Source organism: Amblyraja radiata, chromosome 29, assembly GCF_010909765.2.
Source record: "Amblyraja radiata isolate CabotCenter1 chromosome 29, sAmbRad1.1.pri, whole genome shotgun sequence".
NCBI lineage: Eukaryota > Metazoa > Chordata > Chondrichthyes > Rajiformes > Rajidae > Amblyraja > Amblyraja radiata.
In genome coordinates, this window is record NC_045984.1 from 11,946,229 (window position 1) to 11,967,951 (window position 21,723).

Here is a 21,723-nt window from a genome sequence, read left to right on the forward strand (position 1 = left end):
GGGGACTGTTTGGTGAAATTTGACAAATGTAAAAATATTGTACTGAGAAAAAATTTGTATAGTCTCCGAAAATGTCGGATGAATTTTGTTTGTTTGAATGGTTCAGGAATTGTATATATCTATCAATTGAATAAAGTCTATTTTGAAATTAAAAAATTAAAAAAATTTAAAAAATTTTAAAAATTGCGAACCGAGCAGAGGTGTTGGGCGAAGCAATCGCCAAGCCTACGCTTGGCCTCACCGATATAGAGCTGCTGACACCTAGAGCAGCGGATGCAATAGATGAGGTTGAAGGAGGTGCAGGTGAACCTCTGCTGCACCTGGAAAGACTGCTTGGGTCCTTGAATGGAGTCAAGGGGGGAGGTAAAGCGACAAGTGTAGCTGTTGCAAGGGAAAGTGCCAGGAGAGTGGGGTGATTTGGGAGGGAAGGGACGAATTGACCAGGGATGCTATGATGACAAGAAGTTATGATGCATGCTTGCCACGAGCAAAAGGCAAAAAGGTGAATAAGTTATGGTGCATGCTTGCAAGGAGCAAAGGCAAAAAGCTGATGTGGGCAGCAGCCTGCTCCCATGCATGAGTTAGTTGCAGGTCTGCCTCCCCACCTGTTGATCGGTGCACCTGGACGTCGCGTGCGGTCTCCGGGCCGGCCCGGGCCCGTACGTCACGCGGCGGAAGCGGCGCGCGCAGAGGAGGAGGGGGGGTAATGGTGGTGAAACAGGAAGCGGAGGCTTGGAGCCGTAAGGGTACAAACACCGCGCACCTCATGGATTAAATCTCCCGGACCCCCGCCAGGGCTCCCCCTCTTCTCACACAGGTCGGTGCCCTCAACTTTTGGGTGGGGAGGCGAATGGGACGGCGGCGCAGTAGCGGCGGTGGGAAGGGAAGGGAAGGGACGGGAGAAGGGCGAGCCGCCGCCGGTTCCGAGCCGGCTGCCCAGTCACTCGAGCCCCAGGCTTTGTAGGCCTCTGTCTTCAACCTCTTCCCCTTCCCCGTGAGGAAGTTCGCTCGCTCTCCGCGCCCTCCAGTGTGTCCAGCGGCAACAAATGGCTGGATAGCGTTGGATTGGGGATGAGTTTGGTACGGGATCGGCAGTTGCGAAACTACGCGTTAAAGTTTTTATTTCGGCTTGCAAGTTGAGGGGAATGATATCATCGGGATGCGCTGTCAAGGATCCTATTGTGAAACCGTCCGGGCTTTTGCAGCGGGACGATACGCGCCAGCTCCTCCTGTTATTTTGCAGCTTTTGGGTAAAAAAAAGAGCAGCGCAAATTTCTTTCTTTTTGCCGAGTTGCCTTTTGATGCAATTCTACCAAAAGCGTGTTTTATTTAATACTCCGGGCGATTCAGTTGACAAATGTTTTTCAAGTTGTTAAACCAAGGTGGTAATGTGATGAAGAGAGAGGATGAGACGCGCTTGCCGGTGCTCGCTCCCCGATTCTTTGTTGTAACTTTTGTTTCCGCTTATCGGCTTTGCATCAACTTGGGTGGGAGCGATTCTGGGTTAGTATGGAAGTTTAGGTGGGGCACAGCTAAGGAGAGGGAGGAGGGGGGGGGGAGAGGTTATTAGATGTTATCTGTAATTCAATGTTCATACTCTTGAATCATATACTTATCAAGTCGAATATGACGAGGTGCTGTTCCTCCAGTCTGCATCTGTCCTCTGGCAGTCGAGGAGGCCCATGACAAGAAGATGGGAATGGGAAGAAAAGTTAAAATAGCTAGCAACAGGGAGATCCAGTAGAACTTTGTGGACTGAACACAAGTGTTCGGAGAAACGGTTGCCATGTTTGTGCATTGGCTCGCTGATGTACAGGAGGCAACATCGGGAACGTGAAATGCAATAGAAGAGGTTAGAGGAGGTTCACGTGAACCTCTGTCTCATCTGGAATGACTGCAGGTGTTCCTGGATGGCGGTGAGTGAGGAGGTAAAAGGGACGGGTGTTGCATCTCTTGTGGTTGCAGTGGAAAGTACCAGGAGAGGGAGGGGGTGGTTTGGGTGGGAAGGGATGAGTGAACCAAAGAGATGAGGTGGGAACAGTCTCTGTAGAAAGCAGAAAGGGATGGAAATGGGAGGATGTGTTTAGTGGTGGGATCACATTGGCGATGATGGAAGTGTCAGAATGATGTGTTTGGCGCAGAGGTTGTTGGGATGAAATGTGAGGACTAGGGGAACTCTGTCTTTGTTTTGTCTTGTTGGGGAGCGGGGGGGGGGTGTTGGCGGTAGTAGTGAGATCAGAACTATGGGTCACACTATGGGTGAGGGATCCATCTATGACAGCAGGGGGATTTATTACCAATCCGAGTTTCACTTGCTGTTTTTCATGTCAGTACTACATTGCCTTCAGGGATCCCATTCTGCAAAATTTATATGCAGTACACGCCTACTATTTTCATTTCCTTCCTATCCCTCTGAAAGGATCTGATATAAAGGGAGTCTATAATTTTGTGACCTCCGATGAAGGCACATCTGACGTGCTGTCTTGTTTATGTTAGGCATGCAATGTTCTGAAACAAATCTGACCATGTGTGCCAGCTGACCTCCCATTGAAATACCACAAGGCTTTTTAAGTCGACACTGTCGACATTAGATCTTACCAAGTAGGGAAATCTTGTGAAGGCATTCATTCAACCAACATTTTGCAATTCCAATAAAATAATAAGATTGAGTTGGTGTAAATGTGAAATAAATGCAATTACATTTATATTTGTCTGGCCTATTTTCTCCAGGTAAAATCTTGACTAGCTCCCCTTTGAAGTACCCAGAACACACAAATATTCACTCGTACAATTTTGAGCCTTGAGTGTTTTTGTTTGGGGTTTTATTTTTTTAAAGCCTACAAATTTATTTTCATAAACAACTCAAGTACTATTTTTCTGAAGCTCTCCTATAAATACATTCAGCCTAAGATAGACAGGCAGCATCTCAGGAGAGAAGGAATGGGAGACGTTGTGGGTCGATCTGAAACCCGAAACATCACCCATTCCTTCTCTCCAGAGATGCTGCACCCATTCCTTCTCTCCAGAGATGTTGCCTATCCCGCTGAGTTACTTCAGCATTTTGTGTTTATCTTCGATTTAAACCAGCATCTGCAGTTCCTACACATAATAAATTCAGCCTGTTACATTGAACTAATAGAACCATTAATTTCTTATGTTATTTCTATCCGGTGAGTAGAATTTAATCTAAAATGTTTGTCCTACTAACCATTGGAATTACTCCCATAATGGAAACCAGTGTTTGAATTTTATCACCGTATAAGCAGTCCTCTTCAAAAATTAAAACTGTTATTAAAAACTACTGTTGATCTTTACAGAGGTAGGGAGTTAAGATGGGAGGGGGACAATTGAGAACGTATAGTTGCACAGTAGGAATATGGCCGCCTTTGCTGTTAGATTCTAAATATTGACATTCAACAGTAGAAGATATTTGAGTATGATGTGTGAATATAAAATCAATAGAGTCTGAAGAAGGGTCTCGACCCGAAACGTCGCCCATTCCTTTTCTCGAGAGATGCTGCCTCACCCGCTGAGTTACTCCAGGACTTTGTCTACCTTCGAGAATATGGCTTTGTACCTTATCATTAATTGTATTCTTTATCTTGGTCAGTCTTGCATTCTTGGAAGTGTCAACATCAGTCCATTGACAAGGCCATGCTGCACCGCCTTCCTTTTTTTTCTCCAAGTTTTCAAATCAAGCCAGGAAGTTCTGACCCTTGGCTGCCTCCAGCAGTTTTGAAGGCCATATAATGTTTATTGTAAATAATGTGTGGTTTAGAAGCTCTCTGTGGTAGTTCCCATCCTTCCTCCTGATCTTGGTAATGTGTCTCGGAATTGCGTGTTACCTCATTGGCACAGATTATATAGGTGGAGTTAAAATTAATTATCACTTAATTAACAGATTTTGTTGGGCTTGATTTCACATTAAGTTATTGGTGGCAGTCAATGGAAACTAATAGGAAAATCATTACATTTTAACTATGTAAAAATGTGATCCAACAGTGTCAAGACCTATACATATCTAATAGTCACAGAGCATTATGAAATATGCCCTTCGGCCCAACTTGTCCATGACAACCAAGATGTCCCATCGAAGGTAGTCCCATTTGGGCAATATTCCTCTAAACCTTTCGAATGGCCTACTTCTGCACCTATTTTTCTATGTTTCTATACATGTACCTGTCAAAATGTCTTAAATGTTACCTGACTCAATTACTTTCTCTGGCAGCCTGTCCGTTTACCCACCACCCTCTGAATGGAAAAAGTTGCCCCTTTGTTGCCTACTTTACATCAAAATTCTTTCTTCTCTTACTTTAAACTTTTACCCTAGTTCTTGATCCCACTACACTGGGTAAGCAACTCCATACTATTCCCCTCATGATTTTATCCACCTCCATAAGATCACTCCTCAGCCTCCTGTGCTCCATGGAATAGTCTTAGCCTGTCCATCCTCTCCCAATAGCTCAACCTCTTGTGTCCTGGCAACATCTACATAAATCTTCCCTGCACCATTTCCAACTTAATGGCATCTTTCCTATGGCAGGATGACCCAAACTGAACAGTGCGTTGTACAAGTAACATAATGTCTCAACTTCTGTACTCCCTGACCGATGAGGGCCAGCGTACCAAAAGCTGCCTTAACCAACCTATTTACCTGCGATACCACTTTCAGGGAACTGTGTACTTGTACTCTTAGATCCCTCTGCTCTACATCACTCCCCAGGGCCCTACCATTCACTGTGAAGGTTCTGCCCTGGTTTGACTTCCCAAAATGCTGCACCTCAAATCTGAATTAATGTCTGTTAGCTATTCCTCTGTCCACATGCCTCATAGATCAAGATCCCGTTATTCTTGATAACCATCTTCACTGTCTACGATTCCACCTATTTTAGGTGGGTTGGAAATGACACTTTTAGCAGTTGAACCATGATTAGACATTTGTAAGAAAAGTTGTGTAGGAGATGGAAAATATCATTCGCAAGATTGTGAACTGACTTTGTATGAATGCAATTCAGTTATTACTTTTCTCCTGTATTGTGTAATAGAAGTAGAGCTTACATATGTTTAAGTTTTGCCTTCCATCACAGTGAGGAGGACTCACTGTGATGGATGTTTATGTGAATTGAATTGTGTTGGTGTGTGTCTTGGTTCTTTTTTTGTATGGCTGCAGAAACCAAATTTCGTTTCAACCTCATGTGAGGTTCAAATGACAAATAAAAGGTATTGTATTGTACATGAAAATTGCTTCTGAAGGAAAGTGGTTCCATATTTCTTCACACACCTCGGTTGCAGTCTGAAACACTGAGTTCTTCCAGCCTCTAGCGTTTTGCACTTGGTTAAAATACCCTGTTGCTATTATACCGATAAATGCAGAAAGATGGTGTGATTAAAAAAAATTAAAAAAACATTTTGTAAGATGGCACGCCCGCTATTAGTACTGGTCTACAACACCAAGTTTCATTATCATAGGTTTCCTTGAAGTCCAGAGTATCACAGATAAGCCAACTCTGTACTTTCTAATGTAGGATGGGTATTGCTGAGTGGAAAGAAAACAATGATACACCGGGATAGTTTTTGTAAACATGGGACTATATTAGTGTGGCGTAAGAGGAGGAGTATTCTGCATTAGGTTATCATGTTTGTTTCAAATTGTGTTACCTTCCGAGAAAGTCTTACATTTATTGCTTACATTTGTATTTTGTTTGATGGATCGTGCAAGAAGCTGGGGCAAGGTTGTGGAATACAGTCCTCTTTGTTTCCTCTCTAATTCTCAACGAGTGTCTTAGTTTTCAACAATATGATGTGTCAGTAATGTGCTACCAACCTTGAACGTATACTTCAGTTTAGATTGGATTTTGATTCCTTAACCATCTTTTGGAGATCCGGGTCCTGGAGAAAGTCAAACTGATGTGGTAAATAGGTGGGTGTGGGATGGAGGGAATGGGAGTATGGAGAACTGGTATAATCTTCATGGTTCACTGTATCATTATTTCTCAGAGTTTTAATTGCTGACTTTTTTGTGCAGCAGACATATCCATTTGCAGCTGAGTCATGACAGGCTATTTTCATTTTATACTTAATTGCTAGTACCCATTCCATTTATTCTACTTTGTTTATCTTCAATTTAAATTTGTGCCCCAGAGGTAAAACGAGGGAGTCTTAAGGGCCTGTCCCACTTGGCTGTCATTCGCGCGCCATTTACACGACCTGCTAGCTTGTGGGTAGCACGGGACGGGCGCATAGAGTTGTGTGGAGTGGCGTGGAGGAGTGTGGTCTTCGTCCTGAACAAAATCTTCGCACGCCACTGGCTTGTCGCGTAACTGACGTCCAACGTGGTACAGGCCCAAGACCCTGGCGCGGCGCAACGTCTCGCCTCCAACAGCAGCAGAAGCAGGCAAACGATCGCCGAACTCGGCCTGGGGCTCACGGCCGTTGCGGATCCGGATCCACCCCCTCTTCTACTCCAAGAGCGGGGCCCAGAAAATTGGAGATGGATACAAAATTGGAAGATGGACACAAAATGCAGGAGTAACTCAGCGGGACCGGCAACATCTCTGGAGAGAGGCAATGGGTGACGTTTCGGGTCAAGACCCTTCTTTTCAGACTGAAGAAGAGTCTCAACATGAAACATCATCCATTCCTTCTCTCCAGAAATGCTGCCGGGCCCGCTGAGTTACTCTTACAGCTTTGTGTGCATCTTCAAATGACGTCGCGCGCTCCAGATGGCTGTGCGGTCGAATGAAATCGCGCGTGACCTTCGCGGGACCGTCGCGGCTCAACGCGACCACGAGGTAGCGTAATTTGCGCGCCAAGGACATGGAAGTGGGACAGGCCCTTTAATCTCTGAATGTTCCATGTGTTTTCTCTAGTATACAAAATAAATTGAGTTTGTTCATTTGACACCAATTGCCAAAACACAGTTCAGTGATGTTTGTAATGAGGGGTGACGGAATTTCAATTAAAGGATTTATTGAAATATCGCTAATTGTAGTTTTAGTTATGGTTTTATGGTAATATGGCATCAAAATCTCAGTTGTTGAATCCAGTACTTTCACATCATCTAGCCATGTTATTGTTATGTTAAATTCTTTAAACTTCTCTTGCTGTTGTCCAATGCTGGTGCAATTCTAGAACAATTCGTCTGCTGTAGAACAATATAGCTTAAGAACTGGCCCTTGACATTGTGTTGTGTTTAAAAAGTGTTTTAGTTCCAGGCACTGATCACCCATCTTAAAAATAAAACTTTAAACTCCTTTAAACTATCCCTCTCACCTTAAACTTGAACTGAAAACGCAAACTAGATTTGATACTATTGTTCATATTTAAAAAGGTAGTAAATAAATTCAAACGTGTCAGCGACATCTCAGACACTTAGTGATGTTTGCTTTTCTTATTGATATCCAATCAGCAAAGCATTCTAAGATTATTTAAATATTAATTTCTTCCAGTTTAGAAAACTAGATGGAAATGATTTTTGTTGGCAAAAAATTGCAATGATTGTAGTTGCATTCCAGTAGCTTTGTACCTAGCAGTTTATGTTTAGTTGTAAAGCATGTGTTAGCAAGTTGCTTAACTACCGCAACCAGTATTGCAGCTGAGCTTTAACTTGTCCTTCTTTGCAATCATTTGTGCAGGTCACCAAACAGTGGGCAAAAGCAGGAACAGTGGCCTTTTTAACACTGACATAGAGACTATACTAACATCCTGTTTGCCTCCCAGATAAGATTGCTCAACCCATAGCAACCAGAATCCAACTTTAATCCATCCATTGGGTTTCACTGCTTGGGCTATTGTGACCTTTCTAAATGATTTAACTTAGAGATTTCACAAACTTGCTGATCTCCACCAGAGAGGGATGTGTTTATATGTGTATGATGGTCAAAAAATGTTATATTAGCCACTTGCCGCATGTTGGTAGTTTCACTTCATGGGATGATCAAATTTTTTTTTTCTCTCCACCCATCCAGCTTGTTTCGTTCTAATAATAAACTTTACTATGTTTAGAATTTTGCTCTCCCAACTGTGCCTTTGGAGGGGAAGGTGGCTGGGCAGTGGCCCAGTTGTTTAACCTGTGTGTTTTACATATATCAAAAGTGGAACTTCAAGACCTTTAATTCTTGGGCATTTTATTTATGATAGAAAAAAACCTGATAGTCTTGTCATCAATTTTATTGAATTAAGATGTTATGAAGTAAACATCCACATAATAAATTGAATAGTTAACTGATTGGCCAGCAAGGGATTACAAGTGAAATGTTTATTTCCTCTTTAATACGCTCCCCCACCCCACCGACCTTTACACGACTGCCGCGGGCATTTTAAGATGTTTTCCGCAGGAATTGTTGCTTTTGTCAACAAAACTTCCTGTTGATCAATGGAAGGAATAGAATATCTACAGTCCCCGCCATAATGTTTGGGACAAAGACCCATCATTTATTTAAGGTACACAAAAATGCTGGAGAAACTCAGCGGGTGCAGCAGCATCTATGGAGCGAAGGAAATAGGCAACATTTCAGGCCGTCAGACTGATAGGGGGTGGCGGGGAGAAGGAAGGAAAAAGGAGGGGGAGGAGCCCAGGGGCTGAGGGATGGGAGGAGAGAGCCCGAGGGCTGAGGAAGGGGAGGAGACAGCTAGGGCTAACAAAATTGGGAGAATTCGATGTTCATGCCCGCACGATGCAGACTCCCCAAGCGGAATATGTGCTGTTCCTCCAATTTCCGGTGTTGCTCACTCTGGCCATGGAGGAGACCCAGGACAGAGAGGTCGGACGGGGAGTGGGAGGGGGAGTTGAAGTGCTGAGCCATCATTTATTTATTTGCCTCCACAATTTGAGATTTGTAATAGAAAAAAATCACATGTTAACCACATTGTCAGATTTTAATACAGGCCATTTTTACACATTTTGGTTTCACCATGTAGAAATTACAGCAGTGTTTATACATTGTCCCCCCCTCCTCCCCCCCCCCCCCCCATTTCAGCACATAATTCATAATTTTCTGACACAGCAATGTCATGCAAATAAAAGTAGTCATATTTTGTTGCATATCCTTTGCATGCAATGACTGCTTGAAGTCTGCGATTCATGGACACCACCAGTTGCTGGGCGTCTTCTCTGGTGATGCTCTGCCAGGCCTGTATTGCAGCCATCTTTAGCCAATGCTTATTTTGGGGGCTAGTCCCCTTCATGTTTTCTCTTAAGCATATAAAAGGCATGCTCAATTAGGTTCAGATCGGGTGATTGAATTGGCCACTCAAGAATTGACAATTTTTTAGCTTTCAAAAACTCCTTTGTTGCTTTAGCAGTATGTTTGGGATCGTTGTCTTGCTGTCGAATGAACCACCGGCCAATGAGTTTTGAGGCATTTGTTTTAACTTGAGCAGATAGATTGTGTTTATACACTTCAGAATGAATTATGCTACTGCCATCAGCAGTTGTATCGTCAATGAAGATAAGTGAGCCAGTACCTTCAGCAGCCAGCCATACATGCCCAGGCCATAACACCCCCACCACTGTTTCACATATGAGGTGGTGTGCTTTGGATCTTGTTTAAGAAGGAACTGCAGATGCTGAAAAATCGAAGGTAGACAAAAATGCTGGAGAAACTCAGCGAGCGAGGCAGCATCTATGGAGCGAAGGAAATAGGTGACGTTTCAGGTCGAGACCCTTCTTCAGACTGATGTGAGTGTTGGGGGGGGGGGCGGGCGGGCGGGAAGAAGAAAGGAAGAGGCGGACACAGTGGGCTGAGAGAGCTGGGGAGGGGAGGAGAAAGCAGGGACTACCTGAAATTGGAGATGTCAATGTTCATACCGTTGGGGTGTAAACTGCCCAAGCGAAATATGAGGTGCTGCTCCTCCAATTTACGGTGGGCCTCACTCTGGCCACGGAGGAGGCCTAGGACAGAAAGGTCGGATTCGGAATGGGAGGGGGAGTTGAAGTGCTGAGCCACCGGGAGATCAGGCTGGTTATTGCGAACCGAGTGGAGGTGTTGGGCGAAGTGATCGCCAAGCCTACGCTTGGTCTCACCGATGTAGAGCAGCTAACACCTGGAGCAGCGGATGCAAGAGATGAGGTTGGAGGACGTGCAGGTGAACCTGTGCCGTACCTGGAAAGACTGCTTGGGTCCTTCAATGGTGTTGAGTGGGGAGGTAAAGTGACAAGTGCAGCATTTCCTGCGGTCGCAAGGGGAAGTGCCAGGAGTGTGGGTGGTTTAGGTGAGAAGGGACAAATTCACAAAGGCAAATAAATAAATAATGGCTCTTTGTCCCAAACGTTATGGAGGGCACTATTTGTTAGCGACTAATTCAGTGTACACATGTTAAATAGTTTTAAAACAGGATAGCACAATTTTAACCTTTGTGTAAGAAGTGATGTCACATCCATGACTCGAGCATCGTCTGGTGTAACATTTATAGCTGCTCCTCGATCTACGATGGGGTTACGTTCCAATAAATCCATCGTAAACCGAAAATATCTCGTCGAAAATGCATTTAATACATTGGGATCCTGTGACCGGAATTGACTTGCGGCTCACTGCCGTTGCCGAGCGTTTGCCGATCGTAGAATCGAAATATTGCAAGTCGAAGCATTGTAAATCGGGGAGCACCTGTAGTTCAATGGGTTAGAAAGCTTCCAGTTTCTTATGTATTAACTTAGTTTTCAACTGGGGAATCAAAGGCATTGGGATCTAATTCCACACATCTATTCGTATCTGCCTGAAGAACAGAATACATTTGTAGCATGAAGATGAAATAGTTCGCAAGTACAGTATGCATAGCTTCATACAGGAATACTAGTTATTTGGATGAGATACAGATAACCCATACATCATGGGGGAAAAGGGGGGGAATTGTGTTCCTAGGAAAGTCTGTAACGTGGGCCTGCATCAATTGTCCATGCGTTAAGCAGCGCAGGTTTAAAAACAAAAGTTGTTTAATTTTTATCCATATAATTCTATGAGAATTAATTATATTTTATAGCTCAAACATTTGAGCAATAACTTGTAAATTCAGCAAGGGAGAATTTCTGTTTGTGTCATAGTCCCCCCCGTTCCCCCCGTTCCCCCCCCTCCCCCCCCTCCCCCCCCCCCCCCCTCCCCCCCTCCCCCCCTCCCCTTATCTTTCACCCCATCAGCTGTCATATACAAAACATAATCGTCCGAAATTTTTGCCACCTTCAACAAGATCCCACCACAAGTTACATCCATAACACTTTAATTCCCCTTCCCATTCCCACACTGACCTTTCGGTCCTAGGCCTCCTCCATTGTCAGAGTGAGGCTAAATGAAAATTGGAGGAACAGCATCTTGTATTTCGCTTGGGCAACTTACAACCCAGGGTTGTGAATTAATTTCTCTAACTTCAAGTAACCCCTGCATTCCCATTCTCTCCACCCCTCCCCCACCCAAGTCTTTCGTGCTCACCAAGCTGCAGTTAACAATGGTACACAAAAAAGCTGGAGAAACTCAGCGGGTGCAGCAGCATCTATGGAGCGAAGGAAAAAGGCAACGTTTCGGGCCGAAACCCTTCTTCAGACTGGTGCGAAGGAAAAAGGCAACGTTTCGAGCCGAAACCCTTCTTCAGATGACCTGTTTCCTTTATTATTGTTACTTTTTTGCATATCTTTAATTCGTTTGTTATATATGTCTCCACATCATCGTCTATATCTCTCATTCCCCTTTCCCGTGACTTTCAGTCTGAAGAATGGTCTCGACCGGAAATATCACCTATTCCTTCTCACCAGAGATACTGCATATCCCGATGAGTTACTCCAGCATTTTGTGTCTATCTTCGATTTAAACCAGTATCTGCAGTTCTTTCCCACACATTTATGTTACCCAAATGGCTATAATGCAGGGGTTGCAATCTGTGGTCATGTTAGTTTCATATTAATGGGTGACTAGAGTTTCATTATTCAAAGACGGATTTAGTTTATTTAAAAAAAATGTTTTTATGATTAATCACAAAAATCGCTGGGAAGTTAATTGCTTAAGGATGTCCAGGTAATGCAACACACTGATTTACATGGGTCAAAGGTTTGCTTCATCATTAGTGCCTACAACAAGCTTGTATTTCAGTCTTCTGAAATTGGACCCTTGCTGCCAGTCATGAAAACAAAGTGTGATTACTTGACATGGTGGCTCATGTCATGGGAGCTGAGTGAGGATTGCTCCTGTTTCAATTTTGTTTGCTTAAAAATCAGATTCCAGAACTGAGTTATACTTTGCACATGGTTTTTGAAGTCATCGGGTGACGCCGAGCCAGCAGTTTGTTTGTCATTTCACCCTTTTTGTTATTTTTAGTCTATTTAAAAGTATGTTTTTGGAGGTTTCTTAGTCTTTTTTTGTGGCGGAAGTCGGGGGGTGGGGGGGAAAGGCGAGACCATTTCCTGGTCGAGGATGTGTCTATTCTCTAAGTCGCATCTTTGCCCCCCTCGCGGCCTACCATCTGGATTGGCGTGGCCTTTCCTGCCGGAGACCGACCAGAGCTTCAGCAGCTGCGCAGCATTGAATTCCCATCGCGGAGCAGGCGATGCCTTACCTGGGATCACTGTGTTGGAGCTCCAGAGTGTTGGGCCTGCTGTCTAACACTGTGGAACAATGATTTACGGAGCTTCTAGCCGCGGGCGCCGCTGACTTTAACATCACCAAGTCGTGGGATCCTTTGCCGAGGGTCACCAGTGTTGGAGCTCTGCCCAGCTCAGCCTGTGGACTTCGGGAGACGGAGTCTCCGGTAAGAAGTGGCCGATTCCGAAACTCCAAGCCGCTGAGAGTGTTCTTCTGTTCCGATCATCCCGGCGAGAGGGCCTGAACATCGGGCCATCCGTAGCATCGACTGCGGAGGGCTCAAAGAACAATGAGGAAGATGACAACTTTATTGCCTTCCCTCACAGTGGGAAACCTTGATTCCGCTGTGTGGAGATGTTCATGTTAAATTCTATCGTGTGTTGTGTTCTTTTTATTCGTATGGCTGTCTGGTAACTCAAATCTCATTGCACCAATTAGTGCATGTGAAAATAAATGTAACTTGAACTTGAAGTCAAATTGTGGTTTTGCGTAGATTAAACCAACATTAAGTAGCATACATTTCCTAAAAAGATTACATTATTTGATAATATGCTCTTTTTCATCAAATGAATGGTGGGTAATCTTGATAATTCTGGGCAGGAGCCTGCATAAATGAGCCTGTATACTTACACTTGAACAAGCAGTTGATTACACGTCATTGATCAAAGTGTATTTTACTGTGTGTTGCCTAGATATTACAGCTCCATAGATTATAAGAAGTAGATCTTAGTACCTTTTGAATTTGGCAGTATAGAACAGATTGTACTAGAAAACATCTTCATGGATGCGTGGATTTAAGATTTTTAATGTTGAATGTGACCCAGATAGAAAAAATATTGGGTCATTTCAGCGGCCTCAGATGGTCTCTTCATAGAATTACTGCTAAGTCCACTGAAGTTTGGTATTGGTACAGCTACACCCATTTTTTTTGCAGAATATTGCAGACAAGTGTAATTAAACTACCAAGAATGTAGTACTTGCATATGTGGTGAGAGGGTGGTGGATATATGGAATGACATGCACATGGATTAAAAAGGTTTAGAGGGATATGGGCCAAACGTGGGCAGGAATGATTAGTGTAGATGGGGCGAAGGGCCTGTTTCCATGCTGCATGACATGTATCAGCATGGAATGGCCGAGTCAAATGCCACTTTCTTTGGGCATTCTGTGTAATTCTATATAGATCCTTCTTAAGCAGAGTTAAATATTCTTTCTTCTGAAGAAGGCAGGTGCACTACTTATCAATTTACAGATCACCTGAAAAATAGTTTTGGTTGAGCATTGCTTATCATTTCTCCCCATCCCCATACAATTGAAGAAACCTTAATCTTGATGTTGACTGTCACTTTGAGAAATAAATGGGTTGTGAAAGTTCATTGCCAGAGGTCTTCCTAACATTTTCTCTCAGTTCATTAACGTTTTGCCACCCTTATGGGCCTGTCCCACTTTGGCGACTGCAGGATACTATGCAGTCGCCACATGTTCACGGGTGGTTGCTGGGGAGTCGCTTTCATGGTCGTAAGGAGTTCTGGGAACTAGTTGTGGCCTCATTATGGTCGCCGAGAATTTTTCAACATGTTCAAAAATTAACGGCGACTAGAATGAAGCCGTCATGGAGAGTATTGAGAATTCTCGAGCAGTAGGTGGGCGCCAGGAGGTCGAAGGTTCTCGTAGGTTGTAGCCAGTGCTGACCGGTGAATTTTATTGGGGGGGAAAAAAGTATCAATAGTTTTCAGAACCAAGGATAACCGACCGGTAAATGTCCGCCAAGCTTCACAGCCGTGTATCTCTGGCTTCTTAAAAGTTGTCTCCACTCCTTCTCCCGCCCCCCCTCCCCCCCCCTCACTCCCTCTTCATTTAAAGGACTTACCGTACATTGTGCTTTAGCCGTCTTTTTACAGTGCCAACCTTCCTGTTCATCACAGTGTCTGTTTCACCGTGGCTTTGCACAGTGTGAATTTTTTAGACAGTGCTCCCCCTGCTTGCCCTGTCCCCCGCCTGCATAACGGGGAGCGATGTGCTTGTGTGTTCCACTCTGACAGTCGCCGTTCCAGTTGCCGGTTTTTCAGGCGACTGCTGGCAACTTGACAGTCGCTGGCAGTCCGTTGAAAAAAACACCTAAGTGGGACAGGCCCATAAGCTTTTCCTTCTCATTTCTAGGCCATTAAAACCTAACCTTATCACCACCTAATCGCTCCTCAATTTACCTTTGCCCATTTTCTGATTGCACTTTAATTACACTGATATCTAAATTGCATTACTGATCTTTATGTTGCAATACAAACAAGCCTTAGCAAACAAGTCCTTAAGCTCTGGAAACTGAAATTCAGATCAGTTAATGACGAAGATTTCCAGTGCTGCAGCAGCCAATATAATGTAGAATATATATTCAGAAGTTAGTGTTTTGTTATTTCTCAGCCATGTCAAGTTGATCTCAAACCTTTGTAAGAGTAAAACATGATAGAATTGGTAACATAACTATGCTAGTTTTGTTCAGAGATGATAAAATATTGTGGCAGTCATTTTCTCATGGTAATTTTTACCTTTTGCAATGACAAATTTTCTGCTATTTGCATATCTATCATTGTTCACAGGAATTACTGTATATACCAAAAAGTTAATTAAGCTGAGAGGGTTCACTTTTGCCATTTTGAACATCAAGAGCCATAAATTGAAGATTGAGTTTGAAATCTGTTGTGCAGTAACAATTTTATAGCAAAACAGATTGCTTAAATGTCATAACTAAATATTCTAGTATAAAACATTGGCACATTTAATTGACAGGAAAAGGCAGAACAATAAAAGCCTGGTCATTTTTCTGTGAAAAGTGATCAAAGGGTGCTGAATGTATTAAACTTCACGATTGTAAAATTAAATTTTGGGGGCAGAAAGAATGGCTGTAATTAACACTAATTATGAAAGGACACTTCCCTGGAATGGATGAGCCTGAACCTTTTGGCAAATTTGGTCTTTATCAGCGATGTCCATACAGGAATATTACACCATATATAATAGGGATTCGTATTGAGATGCAGCTTATGAGGAGCAGCATATCTTGTACACCAAGCAACAGCTTTTCATGTTGAATTTGTGCAAAATCTGTTTGGAAGATTCTCTCTGATGCTTACATAATGTGAGCTATTAGGCTTGCCTTGATCCTCAAGGGCCTGTCCCACTTGGGCGACCTAATCCGCAAGTTCTGGCGAGTTTGCCCTCGACTCGTACTCGCAGCATGGTCGACACGAGGTCGTAGGAAGTCTTCATAACTCTCCTTCATGCTCGAGAGTGGTCTCCGCGTACTCGAGGCCTCAGCTAGGTCGCGGCATTTTTTTCAATATGTTAAAAGAATGCCCGCGAGTAAAAAAAGGTTGCCATGGAAAAAATCAATTAGTCGTAGTAGGTCGGCATGTTAGACGTAGGTAATCGAGGGTAGTCGAAAGTAGTTGTAGATAGTCTTCATCATAGTCGAAGGAGGTCATCTTCACTCTCCACTATTCGGTGTCCAATTTTCCCGAAGTTAGTCGCAGCTAGTCGAAGCTGGTCTTCAACATTGTCGAAGGAGGTCTTCAATATGTCATTTTTTCAAACCCTTCTAAATTCATCAATTAGGTCGCCAAGTGGGACAGCCCCTTCATGTTTGTATCTTGCTGTTATCCATTCAAATTGAGACGTTCATATATACTAAGAAAAATGCAAGACTCTCATGTGAACTGCTTCAGATACATTCAAGAGAATCTTAGGTGCACAGGGCAGAGTAATTGCTTTTTATTTTTTGCCATTTCAAGGTAGTTGCATGTTAGATTTTTACAACAGAGAAACTGGTCTTTCAGCCCATTCTGCACTAATACCACTTATCTACATTTCTTAAAGACGACATGTACCGTCGTCTCCTCTTAGGCCTTTAATCTGTGTTTGGAGCATATTATTCAATTCTGTCGACACAAGGGACTGCAGATGGTTGTTTAAAAAAAAAAAAAGACAGTGCTCAGGGCCGGGCAGCTTCTCTGCAGAACATGGATAGCTGACATTTCAGATCTGGACCCTTTAGACTTGTGGGGGAGGGAGAAGCTGGAAGAGAGGTGGGGGCAGGACAATGCTTGGCAAGTGATAGTTTTTTACAGATGTGTGGGGGTGGAGTAGGTAGATGGCTAGACAAAGACCTGAAATGAGGATATATGTGTGAATTGTGAAACCGGAAGAAGGAATATAGATGGAAGGGAAGAAATTAGTCTGAATCTAGGTAGGGTGGGGGGAGGGGTGGTTGTTAACAGATGTGTTCAATGATATTGAAAAATTCAGTGTTCATTATTCAATTAACACATACAACTATTATTAAAGATTAGTTACAAGAAAATATTTTTTCATTCTGAATCTTAAAAACCTGGGAAGTTGGTAGGATGTCCTTCTAGGATACAAGCCGATACTTAAAAAATAAACAACTGCCTGTTTGAATCGGACATATAAATCACCTCAGAATATTTTGCGACATGTATAGAATGTTCAGCAAAAAGATGTTTGGCCCAAATCTTCTCTCATCCCACTTTTTCTACTCTATCAACATCCCAACTGGTCCTTTCAGTAACAGTATAGAGATTAATTGCATACTTCATTTTGACACGAGTCCACAATACAGAAATGTTCAGAACTGGTGGTCTTTCAAAAATGAGCATGTTAAGTTGTCAATAGAACTGTTTCTTACGTTGGGTCTAGACCTCCATTTTTTGATCAATGCTTTGCTCTATATCTGGCAACATTGGTCTGAACCTGATTGACTGTGACAGTGGGTGGCACAATTGGTAGAGCATTTTATTTTGTGGCTGTAATAACTGTTATCTTAATAACCCTGGTTGTAAATATTGATTGGACTCTTTCCAAAACTGCTTCAAATTCAAGTCCTCTGGATTGGGTTGAATTTTTGTCTAACGTTCTGCCTTCCCAATTGATTGTCTGAAGTACAGATTCCATGGACACTGTTAGTCTGGTACATTATGCATGCATCTCTAGGCTTTGATAAACTGTTTAAACATCGAGGCATCTCAGATCTGGCTTTGTTCAAAGAGCAGCTCTCTTAAAGGGCCTGTCCCACTTACGCGACCTTTTCGGCGACTGCCGGCACCCGACATAGGTCGCCGAAAATTTTCAACATGTTGAAAATTCAGCGGTGACCAGAAAGACACTACGACTCTTTGGAGACCTCTCACAACCATACAGGCGATCCCTGGCAACATGTCGCGGGTGACCTCTCACGACCATTGGAGACCTCTCACGACCATACAGCCGGTCTCCTATGGTCATGAGAGGTCTCCAAAGAATCGTAGCGTCTTTCTGGTCGCCGCTGAATTTTCAACATGTTGAAAATTTTCGGCGACCTATGACGGGTGCCGGCAGTCGCCAAAAAAGTCACGTAAGTGGGACAGGCCCTTAACTTAGACAATTAGATGGTAATAGGAATCTCAACAAATCTCTTTTGCCAGATAAGCTCGTTGCCATACTTTCATTTCTGCTCTTGTTGAGATTGGATTCCTCAATGGAACATCCTGGGCCTTTTGAAAATGCACTCTTTATATTGTCATTGTGGGAATCTCAAATACTGAATTCAACTGACAGATGTAGATAGGTTTATGGAATATTCACTATCAAAATCCTCCGTTATCAATGGATTCAATTGGCAAAGAATTCTGATAGTAAGATAGCAGATAAATAAAAATACTATTTCATAGATTAACCTTCTTGTATCTATATCATTTTGCGGGGAAACCCATTCAGTATTTTGTATGTTGATTGGGAAGAGGTTTGCTTAATTTGAATGTCATGTGGAAGAAATTAAAGTATTGTGAAATTGGAGTATTGGAATTTGTCTGGTAAAAAAATGTTGCATCTTTTAAATACTGCAATTTACTAAGCACAGGGAACAAATTTAATGTAGCTAAGGGACCCAGCTGTTTCTTCATCCTTTTCATCTTTTGACTACAGAAGTAATCTCATTAAATTGCCAATGCTTTTTGTCTAAATATAACTGAAGAAGGGGAATTGAAGATATGACCAAACACAAAGACCATTTTATTTGAAGCAAGACATTCATCAAATATCATCAAATTTCAGTATAATGTTAATTACACCCTAAATTGCATAGGTCAGGTCAGTCAGTAGCATTCTCTGCATACATTAAGATTCTATCCACAGTATTAGATGAACTACCGTATACTGGTATTTCTCGATTTATGAATTTTCACTATTAATACTGTGGGCTACATGTTTTCTGTCTGAAAATCTATTTTTCGTTATAATTATAATTAATAGCATGCCACTTTCTGCTCATTAGAATTCTGGCACAGTGTGTTCCTGCTTCAAGCAGCCTTTAAAATTGACAACATTTTGTCTGTTTGGAAAGTTGTTGGTTGCTGGAGGTTGTCTGTGATATCAGAAAGATTTGCAGTTCTTAGTTAAAAATGTTTAAGCAGATGAGGTCTTTATTTTCTAGATGAAGGGATAAAATGCTGTCGCTAGTTTTTGGGAGAAAGCGTATGAACAGAAAAGCAGCTTTAAGGCTGAGTGCTGTTTGATATTCCAACTGCTGTATTTTTCTCAGCAGTTAATTCGAGCATTAAAACCTCAGTGGCTTTAGTTCCTCTCTAGATTGTTTTCCCTCTAGGATATACAGAGAGCTATAGAATCATTCTTGATTGGGTCATGAAGTTTACAGTAGTGCCATGCACACAATGTTTAAATGTTTTCTTCATGTACCCAAAATCTTAGCAAATATTTGAACTTAAATTTAACTTTTATCAGAAGTTAAATTATTATCAAATAATACTTAAGATGTTTAAGAAGGAACTGCAGATGCTGGAAAAATCGAAGGTAGATAAAAATGCTGGAGAAACTCAGCGGGTGAGGCAGCATCTATGGAGCAAAGGAATAGGTGATGTTTCGGGTCGAGAACCTAATACTTTGATTTGCCAACATTGGATGGTTGGCACTGGTATCCCAAGGAGGAATCTCAGGTTGGGTTCTCAATTCAACAGTGTGAGCTCCATTTGAGATTATGAAGGACAATAAAGGAAGATTTAGGGGACTTGTCATAAAATGGAAAAGGACACCCTAATTAGAGACTTTGGGAAATAATTTAATTAATACTGTGCTGAGTGCTGGAGTCAGTGCTGAGATTGGGGTACAATGCAAAATGCAATTGAGATTTGGGCAGTTAGTAATTACACAATTGTGTTGACACGAGCAGGAATTGCAGGGGTTAGAGTTGTTTAAAATTGGTAGTGAAGTATTAGGGAGCACATCCAAATAAACTTGTGGTGGAATGAAGATCCAATTACTGAACCATTTTGAATGAGAATCCTTGTGTTCCTCTCTGCGGGCCTGGCTTCTATGCCTATGGTATCTATAACAATCTTGCACTACTGGCTGATTCCTGTCTTGAAATCCTATTACTTTTTGTTGCTTGCAATGAACTAATGGAAAATATTATTTGCTGGCACTAGCACTGTGTAGCCCGTTAACATTTAATTTGTTGTTTGTGTGCGTTACAATTCACCGTAATTCCTTGTAAGTAGATATTAATTAAAAGCGCAATTCTTACTTCGTATAAATCACTAGCCGTAAATAACATTTTGAAAATATCCTATCCATTTTCTTTGAAACTCCATGCACCACATGAAGTAATTTTTCAAACTACTATTAAGGTAAAATGGAGATATGAGACTGCTGGAACATCTTGGAAAATTAGCATGTGGAGGCAAATGGGTAATTGACATACCCAAAGGAATAGTTGACATTTTGGATTGCGAATGGTCCAAAATGCATGGTGGCGCAGTCGTAGAGTTGCCAGCTTACCGTGCCGAAGACCCGGGTTTGATCCTGTCTACGGGTGTTGTCTTAGCGTATATTATGTTCTCCCCATGACCTGCGTGGGTTTTCTCCGGGTCCCGCACTCCAAAGACATACAGATTTGTAGGCTGATTGGCTTGGTAAAAGCGCTGTGTCGCTAAACTAAACTAAATGTTGAGAGGACACATTGAAAACAGCCAATTTGGTCTTTATCCCAGAGTTTCAATATGTGTCTAATGAGCTTTGACCTTTCTTCCTATTTAACCTTGCAATTCATTTCTTTACTGGTGCATATCTTTATCTGGTCAAAGTCCCAGCTTTTTTAGTGTTTTGAGAATTTTAGATAAGAATTTTCAGAAACTAATCAATCGGCATGGTATTTACTGTGCATTATTTCCTTTCTATTGATAACCATTTTAAAAATTAAAAATATCCTTTGCTGACCAAAGACTTTTACGGACGTTGATTCATTCAGTTTGTGGACAAGCTGTATAGTAAGCTGGAAAATAAATGTTCACGCAATAATAAGTACAAAGATTATGACATTAGAAAACAGTTTTATGCACAGAACAAGCGACACATAATCTCATATCTTCAAGTCCTTTTAAACATTGGCACTCTAAGAAAATCATATACTGTTTGTATATAATTTATAGTTGTGATCGTAAAAAAATCACTGAACTTTCAAAAGGTATTTAAATTTTTCATGACAAATCATAATGCCATAATTGTGTGCAGAAATTTTGCGCTTATGAATGAAACATGTATTTGGAACAGCTGATTTTCTCACAATTGCGACTGCATTCTGGGAACTAAATATCATGATGTTTCAAGCCCTGTTTGAATGAGTGTAGATTGAAAATTGATCACAATATGTGAAATGAAAATTTCAGAAGTAACAGCTATTCTTGCTATGGTTTGTGTGAATGCAGTCCAAACCTTCTCTGAAAGAACTTTGCAACCAGAAACTAAATCGTGTTACCAAAACTTGAGCTCACAAAACATTCTTGGTCTCATTTTATCTCCTTCTCTTCTAGAACATGGTGTCCCAGGACTGTTGCTGATAAGATCTGTGTGGCCTTCATTTTTTGCCTTTGGTACTACACACATTTTGAACTTATACACAATGCAGCTGGACAGTGCCTAATGCTTGAAGTGCATGGTGTCATGGACGGGCAGAATTATCAGCAGAACCATCAAACTGACGCCGCAATGTATGGTCTGCCACATATCCAAGCCCCGTTCTGCCCCCGTGGAACAGAGGTAAGATTCCCTTAATAAACATTTATTTTGGAGAGATGTTGGTGGAGAATTGCATTCAGTT

The 21,723-nt window shown here is 42.2% G+C and overlaps 1 protein-coding gene across 4 annotated transcripts in view; it reads left to right on the forward strand.

The window, feature by feature from the left end:
* Positions 1 to 688: 688 nt before the first annotated feature.
* The window catches only part of sbno2 (strawberry notch homolog 2), a 135,367-nt gene continuing 114,332 nt past the window's right edge, over positions 689 to 21,723 (forward strand). For 2 of the 4 annotated variants that reach the window (XM_033046544.1, XM_033046548.1), the window contains exons 1-2: positions 692 to 817; positions 21,437 to 21,662. In XM_033046544.1, the coding sequence (XP_032902435.1) occupies positions 21,546 to 21,662 (117 nt within the window). In that variant the 5' untranslated portion in view covers positions 692 to 817; positions 21,437 to 21,545. Of the gene's footprint in view, positions 839 to 21,436; positions 21,663 to 21,723 lie in introns of all 4 variants that reach the window. The other 2 variants (XM_033046545.1, XM_033046543.1) reach the window with 2 other exon arrangements.